The sequence below is a fragment of the Topomyia yanbarensis genome, chromosome 1 (genome assembly GCF_030247195.1).
Source record: "Topomyia yanbarensis strain Yona2022 chromosome 1, ASM3024719v1, whole genome shotgun sequence".
In the NCBI taxonomy this organism is placed as follows: Eukaryota; Metazoa; Arthropoda; class Insecta; order Diptera; family Culicidae; genus Topomyia; species Topomyia yanbarensis.
This window is the reverse complement of record NC_080670.1, coordinates 179,690,705-179,714,013: the sequence shown is the minus strand read 5'-3', so window position 1 is coordinate 179,714,013 and position 23,309 is coordinate 179,690,705. Positions and strand designations below refer to the sequence as shown.

At 44.7% G+C, this 23,309-nt stretch overlaps 2 protein-coding genes across 3 annotated transcripts in view; one reads left to right on the top strand and one right to left on the bottom strand.

The window, feature by feature from the left end:
* The window catches only part of LOC131683272 (gamma-aminobutyric acid receptor subunit alpha-6), a 221,155-nt gene that overhangs the window by 57,615 nt on the left and 140,231 nt on the right, over nt 1–23,309 (top strand). The gene's annotated exons all lie outside the window — the stretch shown is intronic.
* Nucleotides 7,685–23,309, bottom strand: part of LOC131683300 (gamma-aminobutyric acid receptor subunit beta-like) — a 77,762-nt gene continuing 62,137 nt past the window's right edge. For both annotated transcript variants that reach the window (XM_058965152.1, XM_058965142.1), the window contains exons 4-9: nt 12,723–12,790; nt 12,261–12,648; nt 11,082–11,197; nt 10,628–11,015; nt 10,336–10,560; nt 7,685–10,282 (exon numbers count right to left, since the gene is read on the bottom strand). In XM_058965152.1, coding sequence (XP_058821135.1) covers nt 10,110–10,282; nt 10,336–10,560; nt 10,628–11,015; nt 11,082–11,197; nt 12,261–12,648; nt 12,723–12,790 — 1,358 coding nt within the window. In that variant the 3' untranslated portion in view covers nt 7,685–10,109. The remainder of the gene's footprint in view (nt 10,283–10,335; nt 10,561–10,627; nt 11,016–11,081; nt 11,198–12,260; nt 12,649–12,722; nt 12,791–23,309) is intronic.

Genomic DNA, 23,309 nt, shown 5'->3' with positions numbered 1-23,309 from the left:
CAGTGCATGGTTGTGTATCAGTACTCAATTCCCACGAACTATGAATTTTTGTGAAATAATCGATAGGTTTAGCCCAATAGTATGTTGAGAAGAATAATAAGACATAATACGAGTTATATTTTGGTTGGAAAATGTTAGTTCCAAATGTGACCGCGTAGAGGGCGCCAACACTAACTTTTCATAGAAGAGAGATAGAATATCACGATGTTCGGAAGAATTATTGCAAAATGCCTCTTCTACAACTTTGTAGAAGACACCTAATTTCTATCTCTTTCCGTTGAAAAGTTAGTGTTAGCGCCCTCTATGTGGTAAAATGTGGAACTAAAATAATCTAACCAAAACATGGCCCGTATTATTTACTATAATTCTTCTGAACATACCATAGAGCTAAATCTTATGATTATTTCACAAAAATGTTTAGTTCGCGCGAATCGAGTACTGGTACACAACCATGTACTGCTAGGCCCCATGCAAAACTGACTCAAACATTACTTACTAAAAGTTTAATAACTTCGTTTAACAAAGCCGAATTCACTAGCAGTCTTCGGCAAAGTTGTAGACAATTAAATTATCTTTCTTATTTTTACTTACAGTGATAATAAGATATATACAATGCCACCTAGCGGCAAAAATGCGAGTGAGTGGGTTTTCCCAATGTAAATCGTTGAAAATTCCCATACAAACTTCAGGCACGCTGGTCAGGTAGCTAGACTTGTTCGATTTGCTTCAAATTTGGTGCAAGTACTCCTGGTGGGACTAGGAATTGAATCAGGGGTGGGTCGATAGGGGTCATTTTTTTCCTATCACTCTACTGTACAGTCGTTGTAGATTTCCGAGATTGCAATTTTGGACCGTCTATAAGAGCGTTTGATAAGACATGAAATCTGTATAGATGAAGCTGAAGTTCATACAGCCGGACGCAGCTACTCATGAAGATGGCTGGAGGAAGATCCGTTCCGCCATAGGAAGTACTGCTATAGTGGCACTAGGTACAGCGATTCCGAATCGAGGAAACGACTGGTTCGATGATGAATGTAAGCAGTTAATGGAGGAGAAGAATGCAGCACGGAACGAGACAGAATGTGGAGCGATAAAAACAAGTACGGAACAGGCAAACCTCGGTCCTCCGGAGAAAGAAGCGCCAACAGGAGGAACGAGGTCGCAAAGCGATGGAACAACTGTACCGCGTAAACAACACACGGAAGTTCTACGAGAAGCTGAACAATTCGCGCAAAGGCTACGTTTCGCAAGCCGTCATGTGCAGGGACTTAGACGGCCACCTTCTTACGAACGAGTGTGAGGTGATTGAGAGGTGGAAGCAGTACTATGACGAGCACCTCAACGGTGAAGTAGCAGAGGACGAAGGCGGTAATGCAACGGATCTTGGAACACGCGCAGAAGGCGACATGCTACCGGCCCCTGATCTCTAAGAAGTCAAGGAGGAGATCGGTCGGCTGAAAAACAACAAAGCTGCAGGTGTAGATCAACTACCCAGCGAGCTATTAAAATACGGTGGTGAAACACTGGCTAGAGCGCTGCACTGGGTAATCGCCAAAATTTGGGAGGAGAAGATTCTTCCGGAGGAGTGGATGTAGGGTGTCGTTTGACCAATCTACAAAAAGGGTGACAAGTTGGATTGCTGCAACTATCGCGCGATCACACTACTTAACGCCGCCTACAATATGTCCTCTCCCAAATTCTTTGCCGCCGATTGCCACCATTTGCAAGTTCGTGGGGCACTACCAAGCGGGATTCATGGGTTATCGCGCTAAGCTAACACGATTTGTCAAAGCGTCGATGGATCGGGTGCTGTGCGATGTTCGAGTATCAGGGACACTCTCGAGTCCCTTTGAATTTCGAAGAGGGTTACGGCAAGATGATGGTCTATCGTGCCTGCTGTTCAACGTTGCGTTAAAAGGTGTAATAAGGAGAGCTCTATCCCCGACACGAGTAGTACGATCTTCAGGAAATCCGTCCATCTTCTTGGCTTCGCCGACGACATTGACATAATGGCACGGAACTTTGAGGCGATGTCGGAAACGTACATCAGACTGAAAGCTGAAGCCAGCAGGATTGGACTTGCCATCAACGTTTCGAAGACAAAATACATGAGAGGAATAGGTTCTGCCGACGACAATATGAACATCCCATCCCGAGTTCGGATTGACGGTGACGAAATCGAGATGATCGACGAATTCGTGTATTTGGGCTCACTGGTAACCACCGACAATGATACCAGCAGAAAAATTCAGAGACGTCTCTTATTTGGACTCCGGAGGACGCTCGGGTCGCCGCCGCACGAAGTTGATTATCTACAAGACGCTGAGTAGATCGGTGGTCCTCTACGGCTACGAGACCTGGACAATGCTCGTGGAGGACCAACGCGCCCTTGTAGTTTTCGAACGAAAGGTGTCGCTTACCATCTATAGTGGCGTGCAGATGGAAGACGGAACGTGGCACAGGCGAATGAACCATGAGTTGCAACAGCTGCTGGAAGAACCATCCGTCGCGTAAGCCGCAAAAGTAGGACGTTTGCGGTTGGTTGGACGCGTCGTAAGAAAGTCGGACGACAACCCGGTGAAGATGGTTCTTGAGTGCGACCTTAAAGGAACAAGAAAAGGGGGCGCACAGTGAGCACGGTAGATCGACCAGATAGAGGACGACCTGCGGACCCTTCGAAGACTGCGAGGCTGACGACAAGCAGCAATGGACCGAGTGGAGTGGAGACGGCTTCTGCATACAGCAAGAGACAACAAGGCTCCAGCCTTAAACGTAATGTAAGTAAGAAGTTATTCGGTTCCACCATCAGACCCGTAGCATGTGGTTGGCCCCCGCCAAGGGCGCTGAAACCTTGACACAAATTAATTAGAAATAAATAAGCCATTTCCAGATACTCACTAAATTATTGTTCGAAAAACGAACTGAAAAAATAGCCAATGTAAAAACCAAAGTGGTGCAAAACTGAGACTCCATCACCAGAAAACCACGCTACGGCCCAGTCAGTTCCATTCAAATTTATTCACAATGTGTTGTTCTCAAATGTGGATCGGATAAAAAAATAAATATCGAACGTGTTTGAATTGCACTACACGAAAACTTCAAATTGAAAAAAGCAAGTGGTCCTTGCAACAGTAAACCCCTTGCTTCAGTAGATCTACGCCAGACGAACTCGAAATGATGACCGCACCGTCGATCTCAACTTTGTGGGCGGGCATCTAGACGCCAGTAATGTTTGCTTTGCAGCCCGGGCCCCGTGGTGGTGGAGGAACGCTACGTGGGAAGCTGAGCTGCAAGCAACCGGGCGGGTCATAGGTGGTGGATAATGCTTAATCGCGATAGCAACTAGTTGTGATTCGCGACCCGAACCAGCAGCGGGGGCTGACTGCAGGTGTGGTAGGACGAGGTAGTGGGCCCTATACGTCCTAGGCCTAAATACCACATGCCCTAAAGCAGCCCTGACAAGGCGAGCCAGCGCCGCCTTTAAATAAGCGCTTAGCCCAAATCCCTCTCCTCCCGTTATCCTTCCTTCCTTCCTTCCTTCTGCGGCTGTTCGCCCATCTAAATATGGAAGCTGTTCTTCAATGTCAGCTTCTTTCACCGAACAGCCTAGATAAGCCGTGTAGTGTCGGTAGTGGTTGTTTTAACCGGCTAAGAATTACACTACGGACTACCTGTTTCAGTGGTAAAAATCTACCAAACAGGGAACCCCAATTCCATAGTGTCATGCGACCCGTGCTATGGGTAAAATTGTTGAGGGGGTTTAAAACATTCTCAATGGCGAACGGAGCCTGGGAAGAGTTGGGCGAACTCCCCAGTATGCTGCATTACGCAGCGGAACGTTCACTCTACACACCGATTTTTTTCACCGATGATCCACTTAATTTTGCCGAATTTTTGTTGGCTGGGGGTTTGCAGAGACTCTCGGCTGATGGTACTTCGGTGAAGTTTTGTTGAGTTTCGATTATCAAATTTCGATGTGTACAGATGAACCTGCCCAGAGGCCGTGTGGTATCCGGCCTAGAATTGAGCCACTGGAGTCCTGCTCCCATGTAGTAGGAGGCGACTGAAAGTAGGAGACTCTAAGTCAAGGTGTAGTTCCGTGCCGAGGACTTAATGACTGGAGGGTCTAAAATATGCCAGTCGCGCACGGAGCATTTTGGGTTTTGCCCTTGCTGTGTTATGCGAATCTCTGACACAGTGGACCATTATTTTCTTCGCAAATCGTGGGAATCAAATGATCATGTCCCATTTAAACCTGATATGGCTCGCTAAATGCGTTAACATCCCAACTCGCTTGGTGTCCTCTAGTTGTTGTGCAATTTGTGTTGGAGATGAAATGTACAGTTCTCTAATCAAAAATGGTTAGAATAGCACAAGTCAATCTCCAACATAAACGTACAGCAACTATGAATTTATCTCGACTCATGCAGGAAGGTAAAGCCTCCATAGCATTGGTTCAAGAACCGTATTTCCATAAAGGAAACTTCTATTTTGGAAAGTTACTTAACACTGCCTTCATTGCTTACAACAAGACAGGCATGACTAACCCACGTGAAATGCCTCGTGCTTGCATTCTTGCAAATAAGGCTATTGACGCGTGTCTCATATCGGAGCTCACAACTCGCGATATCTGTGTTGTCACAGTTACATTGACTGTCGAAAACGTAGACAAAAAATATATATATTGTTCAGCATACCTACCGCATAACGAATCATCTCCTTCTGATGATTTCAAAAGCGTTGTATCATATTGTAGCAGAAATGGGCTTCCGCTCATTATCGGCAGTGATGCGAATGCTCATCACATCATTTGGGGCAGCTCAGACATCAATCTGAGAGGCTCTGAACTGATGGAGTACATAAGTAGTACAAATCTCCATATTCTGAATGTGGGAAACCGACCAACTTTTGCGAGGTCTGGGAGGGAGGAGGTGTTAGACATAACACTTTGCTCTGATAGAATTTTGCATGAACTGGGAAATTGGCAGGTTCCAAATGAAACTGAACCGTCTCTATCCGATCATAAATATATATTTTTAGAGCATTTCGATGTCACCTTCAATGTGGTGACATATCGTAATCCTAAGTCTACAAACTGGGACCTCTTTTTGGAAAACTTAGCGACTAAATTTCATGGATATTTTCCAACAATTAGTCAACTAGACGACTTAGATGACGTCGTGGATACGACAAACTCATTCATATTAGCATCCTACGAAGAAGCTTGTCCACTTCGTACTGTTAAATCGACTAGGGGAACCCCTTGGTGGAGGGCTGAGCTTGAAAGAATGAAGAAAGTTATAAGAAGAGCTTGGAACCGGCGTCAGCGTGATGACTCCAGGGCTTTCAGGTCAGCTCGTAGTGCATATAAGAAATGTCTTAGATCTGCAGAACGGGCTGGCTGGCAAAGCCTATGCACTAATGTCTCTAGTCTGAACGAGGCTAGCAGATTAAATAAAATTCTCTCCAAATCGAATGATTTTCAGATGAACTCCTTGAAAACCAGAGATGGTGTTTATGTGACGGACGAAAAAGATGTTCTTAATTGTCTCTTCGACACACACTTTCCAGGCTGTATCGATCCGGAGTTGATCAACGTTCACAGATCTCATTCTGGTGATTCGGACTCGTGGGCGTTAGCACGCACATTGGTTTCCACTGAATCGGTCAAGTGGGCAGTTGACAGCTTTGCTCCATACAAATCACCCGGAAAAGATGGGATACTTCCCGTGCTACTGCAAAAGGGATTTGATATTCTTAAACATGTCTTGAAAAAGATTTTGCTTTCCAGTCTTGCTACCGGGTATATCCCGAAAGCATGGCGAGAAATAACTGTTAGATTTATTCCCAAAGGGGGGCGCTCAAGCTATGAAGAAGCCAAGAGTTTTAGGCCTATCAGCTTAAGTTCTTTTCTTCTGAAAGCTTTGGAACGGATAATCGATCATCACATCAGGAACGTTAGTTTAGTTGAATATCCTCTGCACAAAATGCAACATGCATATCAGTGTGGGAAATCCACGATCACTCTGCTTCACGATGTTGTTTACAACATTGAGAAAGCCTTCTCGCTCAAGCAATCTAGCTTGGGTGTATTCCTAGATATTGAGGGTGCTTTTGACAATGTGTCCTTCCAGTCTATTCTGGAAGCGACGCGCGGTCATGGGATACCTGCATGTATCTCAGGTTGGATAAACGCAATGCTTAGTAACCGCATGCTTTGCTCGTCACTGCGACAGGCTGAGATACGGAAGTTGAGTATTTGCGGTTGTCCTCAGGGCGGCGTTCTGTCACCTTTGTTATGGAACTTAGTAGCTGACGGCTTGTTGAAGAAACTCAATGAGCTTGGATTTCCAACCTACGGGTTTGCTGACGATTACCAAATACTAATTACTGGATTTTGCATCGGAACAATCTTTGACTTAATGCAACAGGCATTAAGAGCTGTCGAACAGTGGTGTCGACAAGTTAAATTATCAGTTAACCCAAGCAAAACTTCAATGGTTCTTTTCACGAAGAAGCGAATTACAACCGGGGTTCGTCCCTTGCAGTTCTTTGATTCTGAGCTACTGTGTGCAGATCAAGTCAAATACGTTGGAGTCATATTGGATTCCAAACTGAATTGGTCTGCTCACATTGAGTTCAGAGTCAAAAAAGCGTGCATGGCCTTCGGGCAGTGCAGACGAACTTTTGGAAAGACCTGGGGTCTCAAACCTAAATACATCTATTGGATTTACACGACAATTGAACGTCTAATACTGTCATACGGATGCCTTGTGTGGTGGCAGAGGGGAGAGGTGATGACAGTCCAGTCAAAGCTAAACCATCTGCAAAGAATGGCGCTCATGGCGTTGACTGGTGCTTTCACCACGACTCCGACTGCTGCTCTTGAGGCACTTCTAAATATCAAACCATTACACATACACTTAAAACAAGAAGCACTATCATGTGCATACAGACTGCAGGTTACTGGGCTTTGGAACAGTAATCATGTTGATCTTGCTACCAGTCATACACGATTGTGGTCACAAATGGTTACATGGGGTGAAGATATTCTTGCTCCCAGCGATATTACACTCACTTGTAGTTTTCCTTACAGGACATTCCATGTTAAGATTCCCTCTCGAGAGGAGTGGTTGTCTGGCTTTATGGAAAGACAACAACAAACGCAAGTGGTTTGTTACACTGACGGTTCTCTGATGGAGGGACGTGCTGGTGGTGGTGTCTACTGTCGTGAAATGAGACTGGAACAATCTCACTCACTAGGTAGATACTGTACTGTATTCCAAGCAGAAATCTTTGCGATTATGTGCGGGGTGCAATCGGCCCTTAAACTGAGTTTGTCCGGCAGAGTTATAAACTTCTGCTCCGATAGTCAGGCTGCAATCAAGGCCCTTAGCTCAGACAAATCCCGGTCCAAGCTAGTGATCGCGTGCCGAACCCAAATCGAAGAACTAAGCATTGTCAACACTATCTACCTTGTCTGGGTGCCCGGACATTGCGGTATTACTGGAAATGAATGGGCTGACGAATTGGCCAGGGCAGGTTCAGCGATTGACTTCGTTGGTCCTGAGCCCGCCCTGCCAATTTCGACAAGTTGGATAAGGGAAAAAATACGGTCCTGGGCTTTGTCCGAGCACCGCAATTATTGGAGAAATCTACAAACGTGTCGCCAAACAAAGGCGTTTCTAGAACAACCATGCCCAGTGGTTTCGAAAAATCTCTTACATTTTTCGAAGCTCCACTGCGGCATGCTGACCAGGGCTTTAACCGGCCACTGCAAACTCAATTATCACATGGCAACTATTCAGCGCGCTGAGTCTTTTTCATGTGATCTTTGTGAATCCGACTACGGAACCTCATATCATCTGATATGCAACTGTCCAGCGCTAGCGCAATTGCGATTTCGAGTCTTCAGCCGTCCTTATATAGACGAAACCATGTTTGGTCGACTGAAGCTCAGAGACATACTAAAGTTTCTTATCCAATGTGGTAAAGAGCTTTAGGCTTATTCGCAGGCAAGTTGAACTACTTGTGAGTTTAACTTTCCTGTTGTTTATTTTTGTTTTGTGCTGTTATTTTTCCCACCCTTCCAATTCTACTTCCCCACACCTCCTTGTCCTTTCCTTCCACTCAGGAAATGATGAAAACACACGGCAAGGCACAAATCCCCGACTATGTACGGGGAACGTGCCATTTGAGCCAATATATTCTGATTCCTGATTGATAGGATATTACAATTCTGAGCTTATCTTCAAATGCCGCCACTTTCCGCAATTTCATTTCACCTGTACAGAGCCGTAGCTTGCAGCTGGCCGGGCTGGCAATGGCTAAGGACGCCGGGCTGAGGAGAGCACTAAAATCGTGATTTTTTTTATAAACTTATTGAGGATAACTCATAAAATAAGTCATGCTAAGTGTGACATTTCCATTCACACAAATTTTCATTGAAAGTCGAACTGAAAAGGTGCCAAAGTCAACAGCAAAGATGTGCAAAACTGAGATTCCGCCAAGGGCGCCAATAGACCACTACTACGGCTCTGCCCACCATAAACGTAATGTGGCATTGGAAGGATTTAACTATTACGGCTACACAGAACAATTTGTTTTACGTAATAACATGAAACACTTTGTTGAGTATAACAACGTTAGAGTCAAGATCTTTTTATATCTTTTTATATTAATAAGTTAACGCAATCATGGTTCGATTGCCTGGTCTCCGCATATACAGGATAACACTTCGAAAATTCATGTCGCAGTACGGAACTTCTTTCCAGGAATTAGCCACGGTATTTGTGTGGCGAGAAAGTAGTTGAAGCACCCTATTTCTTCCTTCGTAACACTGCGACTTGGGTCTACCTGTGCTCAGACCACACTTTATACTTAGGACAATCAGTCTCCTACGTGTCCGTACTGTAAACAATCTGCACACACTACGGATAACCCTGCGTGGGATTGGCTAACAGAAAAAAAAACAAAATTACAACAACAAAATGGATACAGTGGCCTCATCATCTTCCGTTAATTCTCTGTTAAACCATCTTCGACCTGGGACGGGACCTGTGGATGGATGGTATCTTTTTCTTTTTTTTCTGTTTCATTTTATCGTTCGTCTCGCAAAGTCTCTCTTTCTGCCTCACATATTTTAAATGTACTGAATTTGAGGTTAGATTTTTTCGTATCCACATGTGCTGTCTCCGCCTTCGACTACTTCCAGTGTGTAGGTATAATTTTTATATCGGGAATAGTTACAATCAAGAATTGCAAAATGAAGCTTGACAAACGTGAAAACTCCTACGACGAAGAAGAGTGTAGCGGGTGCTACAAATTTTATTTTCATTTTCATGAAAATTACTCATTTGCTTTTAAAAACTGGCTTCTTAATAAATTTTGAAACGTCTTCGTAGCTGATATTTTATTGGTCCAGCACATATCCAAAATTACTTTTAACTTGACAGAAATAATATCCTCACATACGAGTTTCTACTGAATCTGGGGCCACATCATGCAACCAATTCGAATCGACTTTTTCATACAAGCTTGTATACAAAAAACCTTTTGTTTCGAGATGCTCAATGTCACCCCTAAGATGAATGCTGTCAACCACTGTACGACCCCCTATTCACCATAAATTTGAGCTACTGAGTGACTTCCATTGTTACTTATATCTAAAGCTAAGGATTTTGATGAAAGAGTTGCTTCGAACGTATCGAATTTTACTTTCGCATTTCACGATCATTCCACGATCACTCCTAAGTTTTCTAATAATTTTAATGAGTATCTAATGGTTGTTTTTGTTTCACCTTTTTGCGGTGTTTCTGTTTCTAACTCTGAACTAACCGGATGCCAAATATCCATGATTTGAGTGACTCGCTAGAACTCAGCTGCGACGGGCGGGGGGGCCTAATATCGACTATGTGCGGTGCAACGGGCAACTCTAAACGCTGAGTTCGACTATTTCGCTAGAGAGCTATGTTGTTTGCTTTCCGGGATGCACACATCACATACACACGCACACCATTACTTATTTCAGTGGCTACTAGATCTCCTCTGCTTTCGCTGCTACTGTTGCTACTGGCGACGCCTTACGAATCCGGTTAGTTCACAGAAGGTCACTCCAGAACGTAGAAGATCCAGTAGCCTGCGTTGAACGCAGCGAAGCTCACCGGGAAGATGACCCGCGAGTACTTGTCGATCACGTTAACGTCCTTGATCTTCGGGATGGACGCCTTGATGACGGACGCACCGCGCTTGATTGCGTGCAGCATCTTTGGTCGGTTGTTGCCTGTTGAAATAAGAAATCTAATATTATGAACGAAAGCTAAATGAATACCTTACCTCTATTGCCTCGGTACCGTAGTCCACTGGAGCGGGTACTGGCTCCGTAAGGTCGTGCAATTCGAAAACTAGGTGGAAATTTGGCTAGATCTACGGTATCTCCTCCGGTCGAGGAGGTCGTATTAGAATAGTGTCGATTTCTGAGCGATGCTATCGGACTCATTCGAACATCCTGCAGTTCTATAATATCTTCGGAAGAGCAACCACCACTGTTTTCCTGTTTCCCTGTAAAATTTACAAAAAATAAATATCCTATTTCAATGCCGACTACCGAAAGAACCGTTCAACGTACGGGAAACTTTCTTCTCCGCCTCTTTATTCTTTTTACTTTTCTTTTTAGCTCGCGCTCCCCAGTACGTATAGTTGACGGCGGCATACTCCAGCAGTGCCGCGAACACAAACACGAAGCACATCACCAGATAGATGTCGATGGCTTTGACGTAACTGATCCGGGGCAGTGAACTCCGCACTCCGGTACTGATGGTGGTCATCGTAAGCACAGTCGTGATGCCCAACGCTACCCTAGCCGAGGTAGCCTCGTGGTTAATCCAAAACGACACCCAGGAAAGCATCACGATCAGGATGCTGGGCAGGTACGTTTGGAACACGAAGTAACCTATATTGCGCTGCAATTTGAAGGACAACGACAGTCGCTGGTACACACCGGTGGCTAATTTTTCCTGCAATCGAGCGTAGGTTTTATTTGGCTTGCCTCTGAATTACTACTGAATTACTGCGATACTTACTTTTCTATCGTTAGTTTCGTAACCTATTATGGTGAACTGTGGCAGTTCGGCTTCCTCCACGCCGCGAATCGGTGTCGAGCGCCAGTACATCACCACGTCCGATACGGTGTAGCCGTCTGGGGAAAATAATAACAGGAAATGGTTTAGTTAAATAATGCAAAACACAGTAGGGATCGGTATTTATGCCACAAAAAGTAACCTGAATAGTAGCAAGGTTCCACTAACAGGAAAAAAGAACAGATCCATGTTTTTGTCGCTTTTGTAACTCGTGAGGGTAACAAAAATACCAAAATATTACTTATTTTCGCAGTAGAGTGTAATGTTTTGACAAAACAAAGTGCTCATCGCTTTTCTGTGTCATTCAAAATTAGCTGTAAATTTTGTTTGTGTTCGTGAACGGTTGTATTAGTTGTAAGGTGAAGATATGTGGAAGCCAGGAACGCACGCTTGTTGCTAGGCACCGACGCGCTTGTTTACATTGAGAAAAAATGAAATTCGAAGTGAAAATTCAAACGCACAAATAAGAGTTTTTGAACATTTTCCTTCGGTCATCTGCACATTGGCAGACCATTTGAAGTTTAGTTAGTAAACGATTAAAGTTTCGCGGGTGTTTTTTCAGTGGTGTGTGATTAAAGTGCATTTGAAAAGGTGTTCTGAAAATGAGAAAAAGAAAAATAAGAGTGTTTCGAAAAGAAACCCCAAGTGAAGAGGGGTGATATTTTCGCACAAAATAAGAGCTACAGATGGAATTCCGTCAAAAACTCAGGTTGATTGTATAGGAAAATGTTTTAACTTCCTCAAGTAGCAATTTCGTGGTACACCGGCAAGGTTAGTGTATTGAAAAACGTATTTTATATTTGCTCATGTCAGATACATGGTTAGGCAGGGAGACGAGTGTGTGCGGCTTAGGAGCTATGTTGTGGCTCGCATGTATAATGTCCTTAAATAGTGAATAATTCTTTTGACATGTTTGTGATTTAATATTAGGATTTAGTTCGGCCACAATTCTGCTTCTGGTACCGAAAACACGAAAGTTGAATTCACCGAAATCGATGGCGATGGTGAAATACGCCACCAAAACCACTAAATCACTCAATAGCATTACCACCCCATTCCACAAACCGACTATTCAAAACAACGCCCCATTCAAACCCGCAAATACCCCGTCAATAAACTTACAGCTCTCAATTTCCACCGTGCAGTTCTGGGAATCGAGCGGATAGTAGTGCAGGTCCATCATGCACGCCAGCGTTGTGGTGAACCGCATCCCGTACGTGACGGCACCGTCCCCCGCCAGCCGTACCAGTTTGTTCCGCTCGGTCACATCGTGCAGGAAGCTGTTCTTATCGTTGGCGAAAAACGTATCCGGTACCCAGATCTTCTCGGCAAAGTCCCCGGACAGTGTGATAACGTCATTCGCACCGTCGTCCTCAATCATGATGTCACCGTTCTGGTCGTACTGCTGCCCACCGGTTGACCCCCCGGTTCCACCCCAGATCGAGTAGGCGTTGAATGCTAACCGTTCGTCCTTCCAGTACTGATTAAGGTACATTGTTATCGTGTAGTCCTGCGAATGAAATGAAACGTATCGTGGTAAGGTGAGCGTGAATTAGTGCCAAACCACAAGGCTTTGAATCTTACCATATTGACTTCTGAAATTGCATCGAAACTAGCTATTGTTAAGTCCATTCCTACTGTTAGTGGTTCGCCTGAAAACAGGATTGTTACGGTAATGCATTAGATCTTTGAGGTGGAAATGATGAAGCTCATTATTAAACATTCGATTTAATATGGTTTCAATCGACCACACCAGTGTGATTGCTATCGATTGATACGACAGCTGACAGACGTTCGAAGCCACAACACCTTGTAGCCTCAATGTGAGGTTATTTTGGTATTCGCGAGTAAATTCCGGGATTTAAGCGGACATACAGAACCCGGAAACTACTAAAAGCGCATGCTAAGGCTGCACTGAGGCTCAATATTTTCTTGTGAAGGATTTAAAAAAATTTGGGCTGTTTTTTTAATGATGCATTTCAAAAACATGAACACCCCTAGACAAGAATAAACGTTATTGAAGTGTTCTGAAAATATCAGGATCGAAATCATAATTCTACAATAGTCGGTAGAGTGGCCAGCACTTTCAAACGTAACCCAAACCTTTCCATTAGAGATGTCGGCAAATTTGGGATATTTCACACAACACTGCAAAGAACCAACACAGGAACGGGGCTGTCAATGTGCTTTCAAGCCGTTAGAATTTAAAATAGTTGCTCGCACGGTGTTATGTAACTTGTCGAAATTATCGCGAGAAACCGAAGATTTCCTGTTAAATTTCTATTCAATTCGCGAGATTGTTCACATCACCGGAACTGTGTGTAAAGGCTAGTTTACAGTTCGGAAAACGTGTCACGGGATTTGGGTCCCTGTGTATTTTAAATGGAGCTCGGGATTTCAAATCCCGTGACGGGAAATGAGTCTACACAAAAATGACAGTTTTCCTGAAGTGTAAACTCAACCACGGGAAACATCACGGGATTTTAAAACTCTCCACACAAAAATCCGGCCGGGAACAATTCAACACAAATTGTTTCCGACGGGGAAAATAGTATTTTTGGAAGGTTTGCAATTTGCTGCAAGTTGGATACTGTTTGTATTTTTAAGAAGCAGCAGCGTTTTTGGTTTGACAGTTTGGAGAGATCTCGGCGGGAAATTTTCCCTGATCAAATCCCGACCCAAATCCCGTGCGAAATCCCGTGATCCATTTCCCGAACTGTAAACTAGCCTTAATACCCGACGAAACATTCACGCGCTCGTTTCGCCATCTACACGCAGGTAGCGGAAAGCATTTCCCATATTGCGATTTGGCGCACAAAAGCCGGACCTAGTGTTGGTACAAAGAAACTAAGTTCTAGTTGCAAGTCATGCGACTCTACCGTAAATAGGATTGACAAAAGTGCCTGCCGCGGCCATTGTGGATCGGGTTTCCACCGTACTTGTATACCTGGTATGCAGCGATCCGAATTAGATCTCTTGTCCTATTTCAACAGGAACTTGTACTGGCTGCGTGACGATTATGCTCGCCGTTTCAATGAGTGGGTGCAGCAAACCTGTTGGGGATCTAGCTGACTTTCGACTAACCTTTAGTTTCCTTCGATTTAGTGGATGATAATGCGTGAACCAGATCTGCCCTTGACAACCAATCTGCCTGGAGTTCCGGCACATTCACCACACGGCGATTAAAACATGCACCGAACGGATTGCACTTAAACACATTTATTTGCCTAATTATAACATTTATTAAGATCTAATTATAATTACTACACATTAAAAACGGCAGAAAAAACCTCTGTGCAACTGATAACGCCCATGGTTTGTGAGCGACTGCCTGATTCGATCGCGGACGATCGAGATGATCTCCATCCCGATGATTAGCTCTTTCTCTTTCGGGCTAGACCGAGACGACCCGTGAGGTTATGTCGGTCATCAACTCCGACATCACTAGTCTCTTTCGCACCAGCGATCCATTGGCTGCGTACTTTAACCGTGCTGTGGATATTAGGGTAGTCTTCCAATTCAACAAAACTGATGCCACTACTCCCACCGTGGACACAGCAAAGTTATGCGAGATTGTAGACAATTTAAACGCTGTCATATCAAATCTCTACAACCGCATTGAGAGTCACTTTCCGGCTAATTCTGGCTCTATAGCGTAAAGGGGGTTGCTTGTCAAGAGATTTCCAGGCCACTCCAAAACGAAGTCGGGAGAATTATGCAAAAATTCGTGCTAATGCAGTCACTGTCTGTGGTACTAGAGCCATTCAGCGGGAAACCAGAACAGTTCCTGATGAACCGGTGCAATTCTGGGTCTATCTGAGCCGTCTCGACCCGAATAGCGGAAATTGTTGCTATGATCTAAGAATGTTTCGGAATAAGCGACACACCGATCTCACGAACCTCAACTTAGTTTCTTTCCGAGACGAGCTCCCGAGCGAACTAAAGGACACTGCACTCAAAACGTCAACTTGGCCGACTGGAGTGCTCGTTCGAGAACTCAATTTCGACCAACCAAAGCAGGATCGATCCACCCGTCACAGTCCAGCCACTGCAGCCAACGTTTACCAGTCATCCCGGTACTGTGTGTGTGGGAGTGCAGAAAGGGTCTTCCCAACTTCCTACTGCGGCAAATATCCATACATTTTGAATAATTCAAGCGCTGAAATGTTCCCCGATTCCAGTTCATCGTTTATTACTTCACATCAGCACCAGGACCAGGCACACGATACCAGTTGCATTCCACGAAATATCACCTCTTCGGTCACCGTGACGCACACTCGCCACCAGTCGTGAGGAAGCCCTTAGTCCGCCCATCAATGTCGAGCCCTTCCTGTCAGCGATCAGCAGCCGTCCCGGTCCCGCGGTGCAGTTGAGCCAAGAAATCTTCCGCAAACCTGCCCCAGCCAAGTACAATGCATCTGCGTACTCTTCCTTGCCTCAAAGCTCTTCGATTTCCAGCCTAGAGCAACGACAGGACAAGCTGACGCTATACTACCAAAATGTTGGTGGTATCAACTCAAACAACATCGTCTTGTAGTCTCTGAAAAGAGTTTTGACATTATTGTCCTCGTCAAAGTGTGGTTGAACGATGACACGCTTTCCAGTCAGGTGTCCGGTACCGGCTACGAGGTGGTTTGCTGTGACTGGAGCCCTAGTAACAGCGGAAAATATACTGGAGGTGGCGTATTAGTAGCACATTTCATCGACGATATTGTCAACTGTCGCACCAGGCATACTCCCTACGAACTTCCTTGAAGCTAGGGCATTCCAAGACCTCGTGTTCCGGTGTCTCTTGCACGTTCACACACTCTGGACAAAGGAGTGACGAAGCATGTGCAAGTTCTTTCGGAAGCACTTCGTTATATGGAAGCTCACCTATCCATGCTTTCTATGCACCCAAGCCGACTCATTTGGGATCAGTCAGTGGGTCCACCTTCCTTTCTTCGCGTTGTCCCACTCCTGCTGCCACTTAGCCAACGAGTCCGCTCGGACCAGTCTCGTTGCATTACGTGCATTTCTCCGCTGGTAGCATTCCACGTCCTCAGCTATAGTGATGCAGAAGGGGATCATCCCGGCGATTACGCGCCTTCAACGATGTTGTTCTGTAAGCACTCGCGACTCGTACGGCCATCGGCCGGAATGTCCGGTTGAGCTTTTCACGACCCCGTTTGGTGGGCTTCGCTGAATCCTAGACAGGAACCTCGTATCGGAGTATCGATGACGAAACAGTAGATAGCAGGCGTCTCGTGCGGCTTCTCGGACCGCCGACATTTTTTTATTACTCTCGCTATAGCGATCGTTGCCTTCGCCGACTTTTCGCAGGCGTAGTCGACGAAGGCAACCTTCCTACGAACGAGTGTGAGGTGATTGAGAGGTGGAAGCAGTATTACGACGAGCACCTCAACGGTGAAGTGGCAGAGAACGAAGGCGGTATGGCAACGGAGCACGCGCAGAAGACGACAGGCTGCCGGCCCCTGATCTCCAGGGAGTCAATGAGGAGATCGGTCGGCTAAAAAACAACAAAGCTGCTGTTGATATACTACCCAGCGGACTATTAAAAAACGATGGTGAAACACTGGCTAGAGCGCTGCACTAGGTAATCGGTAATCGATTGCTGCAACTACCGCGCGATCACACTACTTAGCACCACCTACAAGGTCCTCTCCCAAATTCACCATTTGTAAGGGAGTTCGTGGCCACTACCAAGCGGGATTCATGGATTTTCGCGCCACCACAGACCAAATATTCGCGATTCGGCAGGTTCTGCAGAAGTGCCACGAATACAACGTGCCCACACATCATTTGTTCATCGATTTCAAATCGGCGTATGACACAATCGATCGAGATCAGCTATGGCAGATAACGCACGAGTATGGTTTTCCGGTTAAGCTAACATGATTAGTCAAAGCGACGATGGATCGGGTGATGTGCGTTGTTCGAGTATCAGGGACACTCTCGAGTCCCTTTGAATTTCGAAGAGGGTTACGGCAAGATGATGGTCTATCGTGCCTGCTGATCAACGTTGCGTTAGAAGGTGTAATAGGGATAGCGGAGATAGACACGAGTGGCACGATCTTCAGGAAGTCCGTCCAGCTTCTTAGCTTCGCCGACGACATTGACACAATGGCACGGAACTTTGAGACGATGTCGGAAACGTACATCAGACTGAAAGCTGAAGCTGGCAGAATTGGACTTGCCATTAACGTTTCGAAGACAAAATACATTAGAGGACGAGGTTCTAGAGACGACAGTGTGAACCTGGTAACCGCCGATAATGATAATGGACTCCGGAGGACGCTCCGGTCCAACAAAATTCGCCGCCGCACGAAGTTGATTATCTACAAGACGCTGATTAGATTGGTGGTCCTCTACGGTAACGAGACCTGAATTATGCTCGTGGAAGACCAACGCGCCCTTGGAGTTTTCGAACGAAAGGTGTTGCGTACTATCTATGGTGACGTACAGATGGAAGACGGAACGTGGCGCAGGCGAATGAACCATGAGCTGCTGGAAGAACCATCCATCGAGCATACCGCAAAAATAGGACGTTTGCGGTAGGCTGGACACGTCGTAAGAATGTCGGACGACGACCCGGTGAAGATGGTTCTTGAGGACGAACCTACAGGAACAAGAAAACGAGGCGCACAGCGAGCACGGTGGATCGACCAGATAGAGGACGACCTGTGTTTCCGAAAGATGATTCGGGAGTGGTATACTGTGCACACAAACTTTTCGCGAGTGATTTGGCACAATCGAGTGAGGTTGGTCGGCAATTTTACAGCACTTTTCTAACACTACGATGACATCATCCGACCAAAATCGTGCTAGCGGCGCATAAGAATTGTCCTTCACTGGATTGGGCTAGACTTGTTGATCACTACACTATTCGTCTGATCCGGTCAGAAATTAACGGTCGTGTAGTGATTCTGGCGGATTGTGCTTCGGATCTTTCAGATCCCACTTGTTGCCGAACGAAAAACTATCGACACGCACTATTCCAATAAACGACGGGACAACGCTGCCACGGGTCTTCACTCCTCGGACCTGATTTCACTAATTGATCTTGTTTTCGACGCGGGAAGCCCTTTTTATCCTCCTCCTTGCCCCGTAAACTATCCTCACTCTCGGTCGATGACCTCTTGTAGTATACAGCGTAGCAGGAGAAAACGTTGTTTACAAACATGTATGGGTTTGTACCCCGATAAAAAATTTATCTGAATTTTTAGATTGGATTGGTTGCATGCATAACCTTTACAGTGTATAATTTTACTTTTCATCAAATAAACAAAACATGTTAATAAATTATCTGACACATAATATAAACAATTGAGTAGATATATGTATATGGAACAAATAAATAACATGTAAATAAATAAATAACGAGTAAATAAACCTAAAAATAAATAAATAGGTAAATAAATAAATGAATAGATACTGACGGACACCAAACGAGGACTACTAAACATGAAATAAACATCCTTCAAACATGTAAACATGGAAGCTATGACATTTATTTTACATTTAGACATTTACTGACGATATTTACAAATATAACAAAATGTATAGGGGTTTATATTAAGCTGGCCTAATGACTACAGATTTATTGTGACCAAAGAAACACACAAAATAAAAATAAAAATGTTATCGTCACTAAACCAACATGGAAAAAAGTTGCGCTTCATCAATATAATGAATTCAAGATACAAAATATTGTTCGGAAGATTTCGGCTGGGTGAAAATGTGCGAAAAAAGAAAGTCGAAGGAAAAATAAGAAGCCGAAGTCTTGTCTTAGAAGAAAATCACTTCTCGAACGACCAGTCTCGTGCTCGATTGGACTGACACTGACAGATAAAAGGTAAACAAACGATTGAAAAATAATTAACATTTTTCCTAATACGATTAAATGAAAGAGATTTATTTTGAATATTCTTTGCTTTGTGGTTAAGTCACAGACTAACAGACATAACACTCGAAAACAATGCTTCGCCCGCTTTAACGGTCATTTTAAATATATTTGTAGTTGGGACTGTGGCTTTATTTGCGATTATGGCGCCACTGACGTAATGAACACGCATATGGAGGATAGAGCACTAGTGAAAAATTGTTCCCAAACCTAAGGGGTAACCCACCAGCAAATGAGTGTTTGGGACCGTGAATAATAGGTTTCTTCTTTTGTTTATTTGTTTATTTTGTTTAATACATCAACAGGCATATCAAAGCCCCCAATGATGTTGGCCTAAATACCAATCTTGTTTCTAGTAATCAAGTCGTACATAAAACCAATAATCATACAATAATTACAAACAAAGAATACAAAGGTCAAGTGTTGAAGCTACCTGGTTAAAAATTCGTTGCAGACCAGTGATGGCTCCATACATACTTGTTACGTAGGGCTCGAGGTGCGACGTTTATGTTGATTTGTTCCAAAATAGCTGGGCCATCTATATGACCTTGCAAAGTGTCGGCGATGAACAAAGCTCTTGCGGTATTCCTTCGAACATGTAGAGGCTCTAGTTGAATCAGCTGACATCGGTTTTCATAGCTAGGTAGTCGGACAGGATCTCTCCACGGCAATCTACGAAGCGCGAAACGTAAAAAGCGACGCTGAACGGACTCTATTCTCTCAACGCCATTATTGTAGTTTGGACTCGAAACTGCAAAGCAATATTCTAGAATTGATCGCGATAAAGAACAGTAGAGCGATTTGAGACAATAGATATCCGTAAAATTTTTGGCTATTCTGAAGATGCATCCTTTTCCCGTGAAAATGATATTACCGAACACTTCTTCGGGCTCACGCACATGCGGTTCGTGTTACACCAATCAGCAAAGACATCAAGCTGCTGTTGGAGAAATCTGCAATCATCAAATGACCGAATTAGGCGGAATATCTTGAGGTCATCCGCGAAGGACAATCGTGGAGTCTTCAGAACTAGATGTACATCATTGAGGTATATCAGAAACATCAACGGTCCCAAGTGGCTTCCCTGAGGTATTCCAGATGTAGAGGCCTGATATTCTCCTATGACAACCGCTATCTCTCGGTCAGTGAGGTAGGATCGAAACCATTGCAAAATACTACCATTTATTCCAAATCTCCCCATTTTTGCTATTGTGATATCGTGGTTTAGCTTATCAAAAGCGGCAGATAAGTCGGTGAAGAAGAAGTCGGTTTGAGCGCGATATTCCATACTCTCTGTTATGAAGGATGTTAAACATAATAGGTTAGACGCAGTTGACCGTCCAGACGTGAAGCCGTGTTGATCGTCACTTAGGTACTGCTTACAGTGAGCCTGAAGAGGTTCCATCCATAATCACAAGCTCGAACAACCTCGAGACAGCACTCAATGAAGTTACTCCACGGTAGTTATTGACTTCTCGCTTATTTCCCTTTTTATGTACTGAGCCATGTTCGCTGATTTCCAGCAAGATGGAAAAATACTTTTGTCAATAGATGTTCGAAAGATGTGAACAAGTGGATTAACCAAAACTTGGATGTGCCTTATCAGAAAAGTGGAAGGGAACCCGTCGGGTCCCGGATTGAGCTTGAGCTTGTGCGATCACCCCTGGCTGCTACTGCGTTATCGATCGGGACTAGCTGAAGTTGCACAGGGAATCAGTAGATAATTATGCTTGGGATTAGCGAAACATCTTTCAATGTGCAACTCCTGGTAATCCTAAAGTGTTTCTGATCAATACCGGCGCCGGCCAGGCCCAAACGTAGATCGTGGAAGGAAAGGGAAGGAATGGTTAGTCCGATACTTGCTTTTGCTAGAGGCCGTATATACTACTGCGCACTCCACAAGTATCACGGGAAGAGGATATTTTTTGTTGGTAAGAGTATAGAAGTTGGATCTACTTCTTCTTTACCGACGTCAGATAGGTGATTCCAACTACCTGGACTAGATATCGATCCACCAATTTCATGGACCGGGGACCAACGGCTTTACTTTCCTTCCGAAGGAATACGTGACCACAGATTTTATCAGCTCAGAAAAATCTCAACGACCTCGACTGGAATTGAACCCAGGCCAACTGGAATGAGTGGTGGTTACGCTTACCACTCAACCACCGGCGCCGTCAGGAGACCAGGATATTAAGTTGCATCTAGAAACTTGAACTTGGACCTGGGGATTCACACAGGATCCTGAATTTTGCAGACCAGTGCCCAGACCCTGGCCTGATAATTGATATTGAACACTCTGTCCCGGATACCTATTGTTGGAACTTGGACTTGAATGCCTCGATCTGAAGGCCTTTATTTCGCTCTGGATTTCGACTTGTATCTGAGTATTTGAATCATTGATATGGAAACTTAGACCTGAACACCATAATCAGAATACCTGGATCTAGAGTTCTGGCCTGAATCTGTAGACTCTGACTTGGAAACCTAAATGTGAACACATGGATCTGGACATTTGAGAGCTGACCACTAATCTAGTGACCTGGCTATCTAGAGTTATGGATACTTTAATCTGGATCTGTCTGAATCTGTCGATTATAACCTGGACACCTGGATGTGAAGACAAGAGATATACAGATCTGGAGACCATGGAATGGACAACTGGATCTGAGGACATGACCTTCGACCGGTTATTCGCTCACAGCAACCTGAATGTTTCGATAAATCTGGATTTCTCTGGTCAGGATACCAGGATCTGGAGATCATGGAGATCTGTGTACCCTAATCTGGAGTCCCCGACCTGGATGCATGAATTGTAAGATCTGAATACCTGGATCAAGAGTTCTGAATCTGTCAATTCTAACCTGGTTACCTGAATGTAAAGATCTCAAACTGGACACTTATACGTGGACCTGAAGCTGTAGCCATGGATACTTAGATCTAGAGTTATGGATACTTGAATCTGTAAACCTAGATATCTGAATCGGGAGACCATGGCCTGAGGAACTGGATCTGAAACTCTCGTTTTTAACCTGATTTTGGGCACATAGACCTGAACCTGGGTCTGAAGACTTGGTACGGCAGTAATTTGTAACTGTAGGCAGATTTTGGTATACTTGTTTCTGGAGACCTGGATATTTGAAACTGGATTTTTCTGGCCAAGATACTTGGATCTGAAGACTTGGCTAGACCTGAAGTCTTGGAGCTAGAAACCTGGATGCGACTTGAGATTACGCTGAATATTTTGCTGATATCGTTAGAAACAGTGTTGACTGGCTCGTTTGTACGCATGGTTGAGACTGACGTAATAGTCTCTGAGTGATATTGTACGATACTTGGTAAATCTCCGCAGGGCACGTTTCAAATGTGTGTAGTGCGAGATACATGCGTGCGCATCTAAATTTTTTGAAATGGTTCAAAATTTCGAGTGGGTAATTACCCACTCGGTTATTTTCGAGTGGGTAGTACTACCCATACTACCCACGCTTTCCGCCGGCCCTGCAACAGAATTCGTTTTAAAGTAACGTTGCTGAGCTATAGCTGTCAAGTAGCCTCACTGCACCTGAGTGGAGAACGGAATAGTCTGAATCCGGATAAAGGAATCCGTTGCGGGAAGATTTCCATGAAATGCTAGGAAGATTAAAATCTCCTAGTACAATGATCTCATCAACGGGGTTAGCATCTTCGAGGATAGTAAAAACTGAGCTGCAGTGTGCTTCAACGTATTCAGTATCACGAGCGCGGTCGGGTGGAACATACAACGCACACAAGTACAACTTACGGTCGCCAAGCTCGATAATCGTCCAAACCTGGTCTAGGCAAACTGGTATTAACTGCTACTAATACGCCGCCTCCGGTGGATTTTCGGCTATTGCTAGGACTCCGGTCGCAACGAAACACCTCGTATACAGTACCGAACACCTGACTGGAAAGCATGTCATCGTTCAACCACGTTTCGACGAAGACAATGATGTCAAAATTCTTATCGGATATTGCAAGGCGGTATTGCTCGACAATTGAGTTGATACCACCAACATTTTGGTAGTATAACAGCAGCTTATCCCGTCGTTGACCAAGGCTGGAAATCGAAGAGCTTTGAGGCAAGGAAGAACTCACAGATGCATTGTACTTGCCTGAAGTAGGTTTGCGGAAGACCCCTCGTCTCAACTCCACCACAGGACCGGAACGGGTGCTGGTCACTGGCAGGAATGGCTCGACTGTGATGGGGGACTAAGGGCTTCCTCACGACTGGCGACAAGTGTGCGACC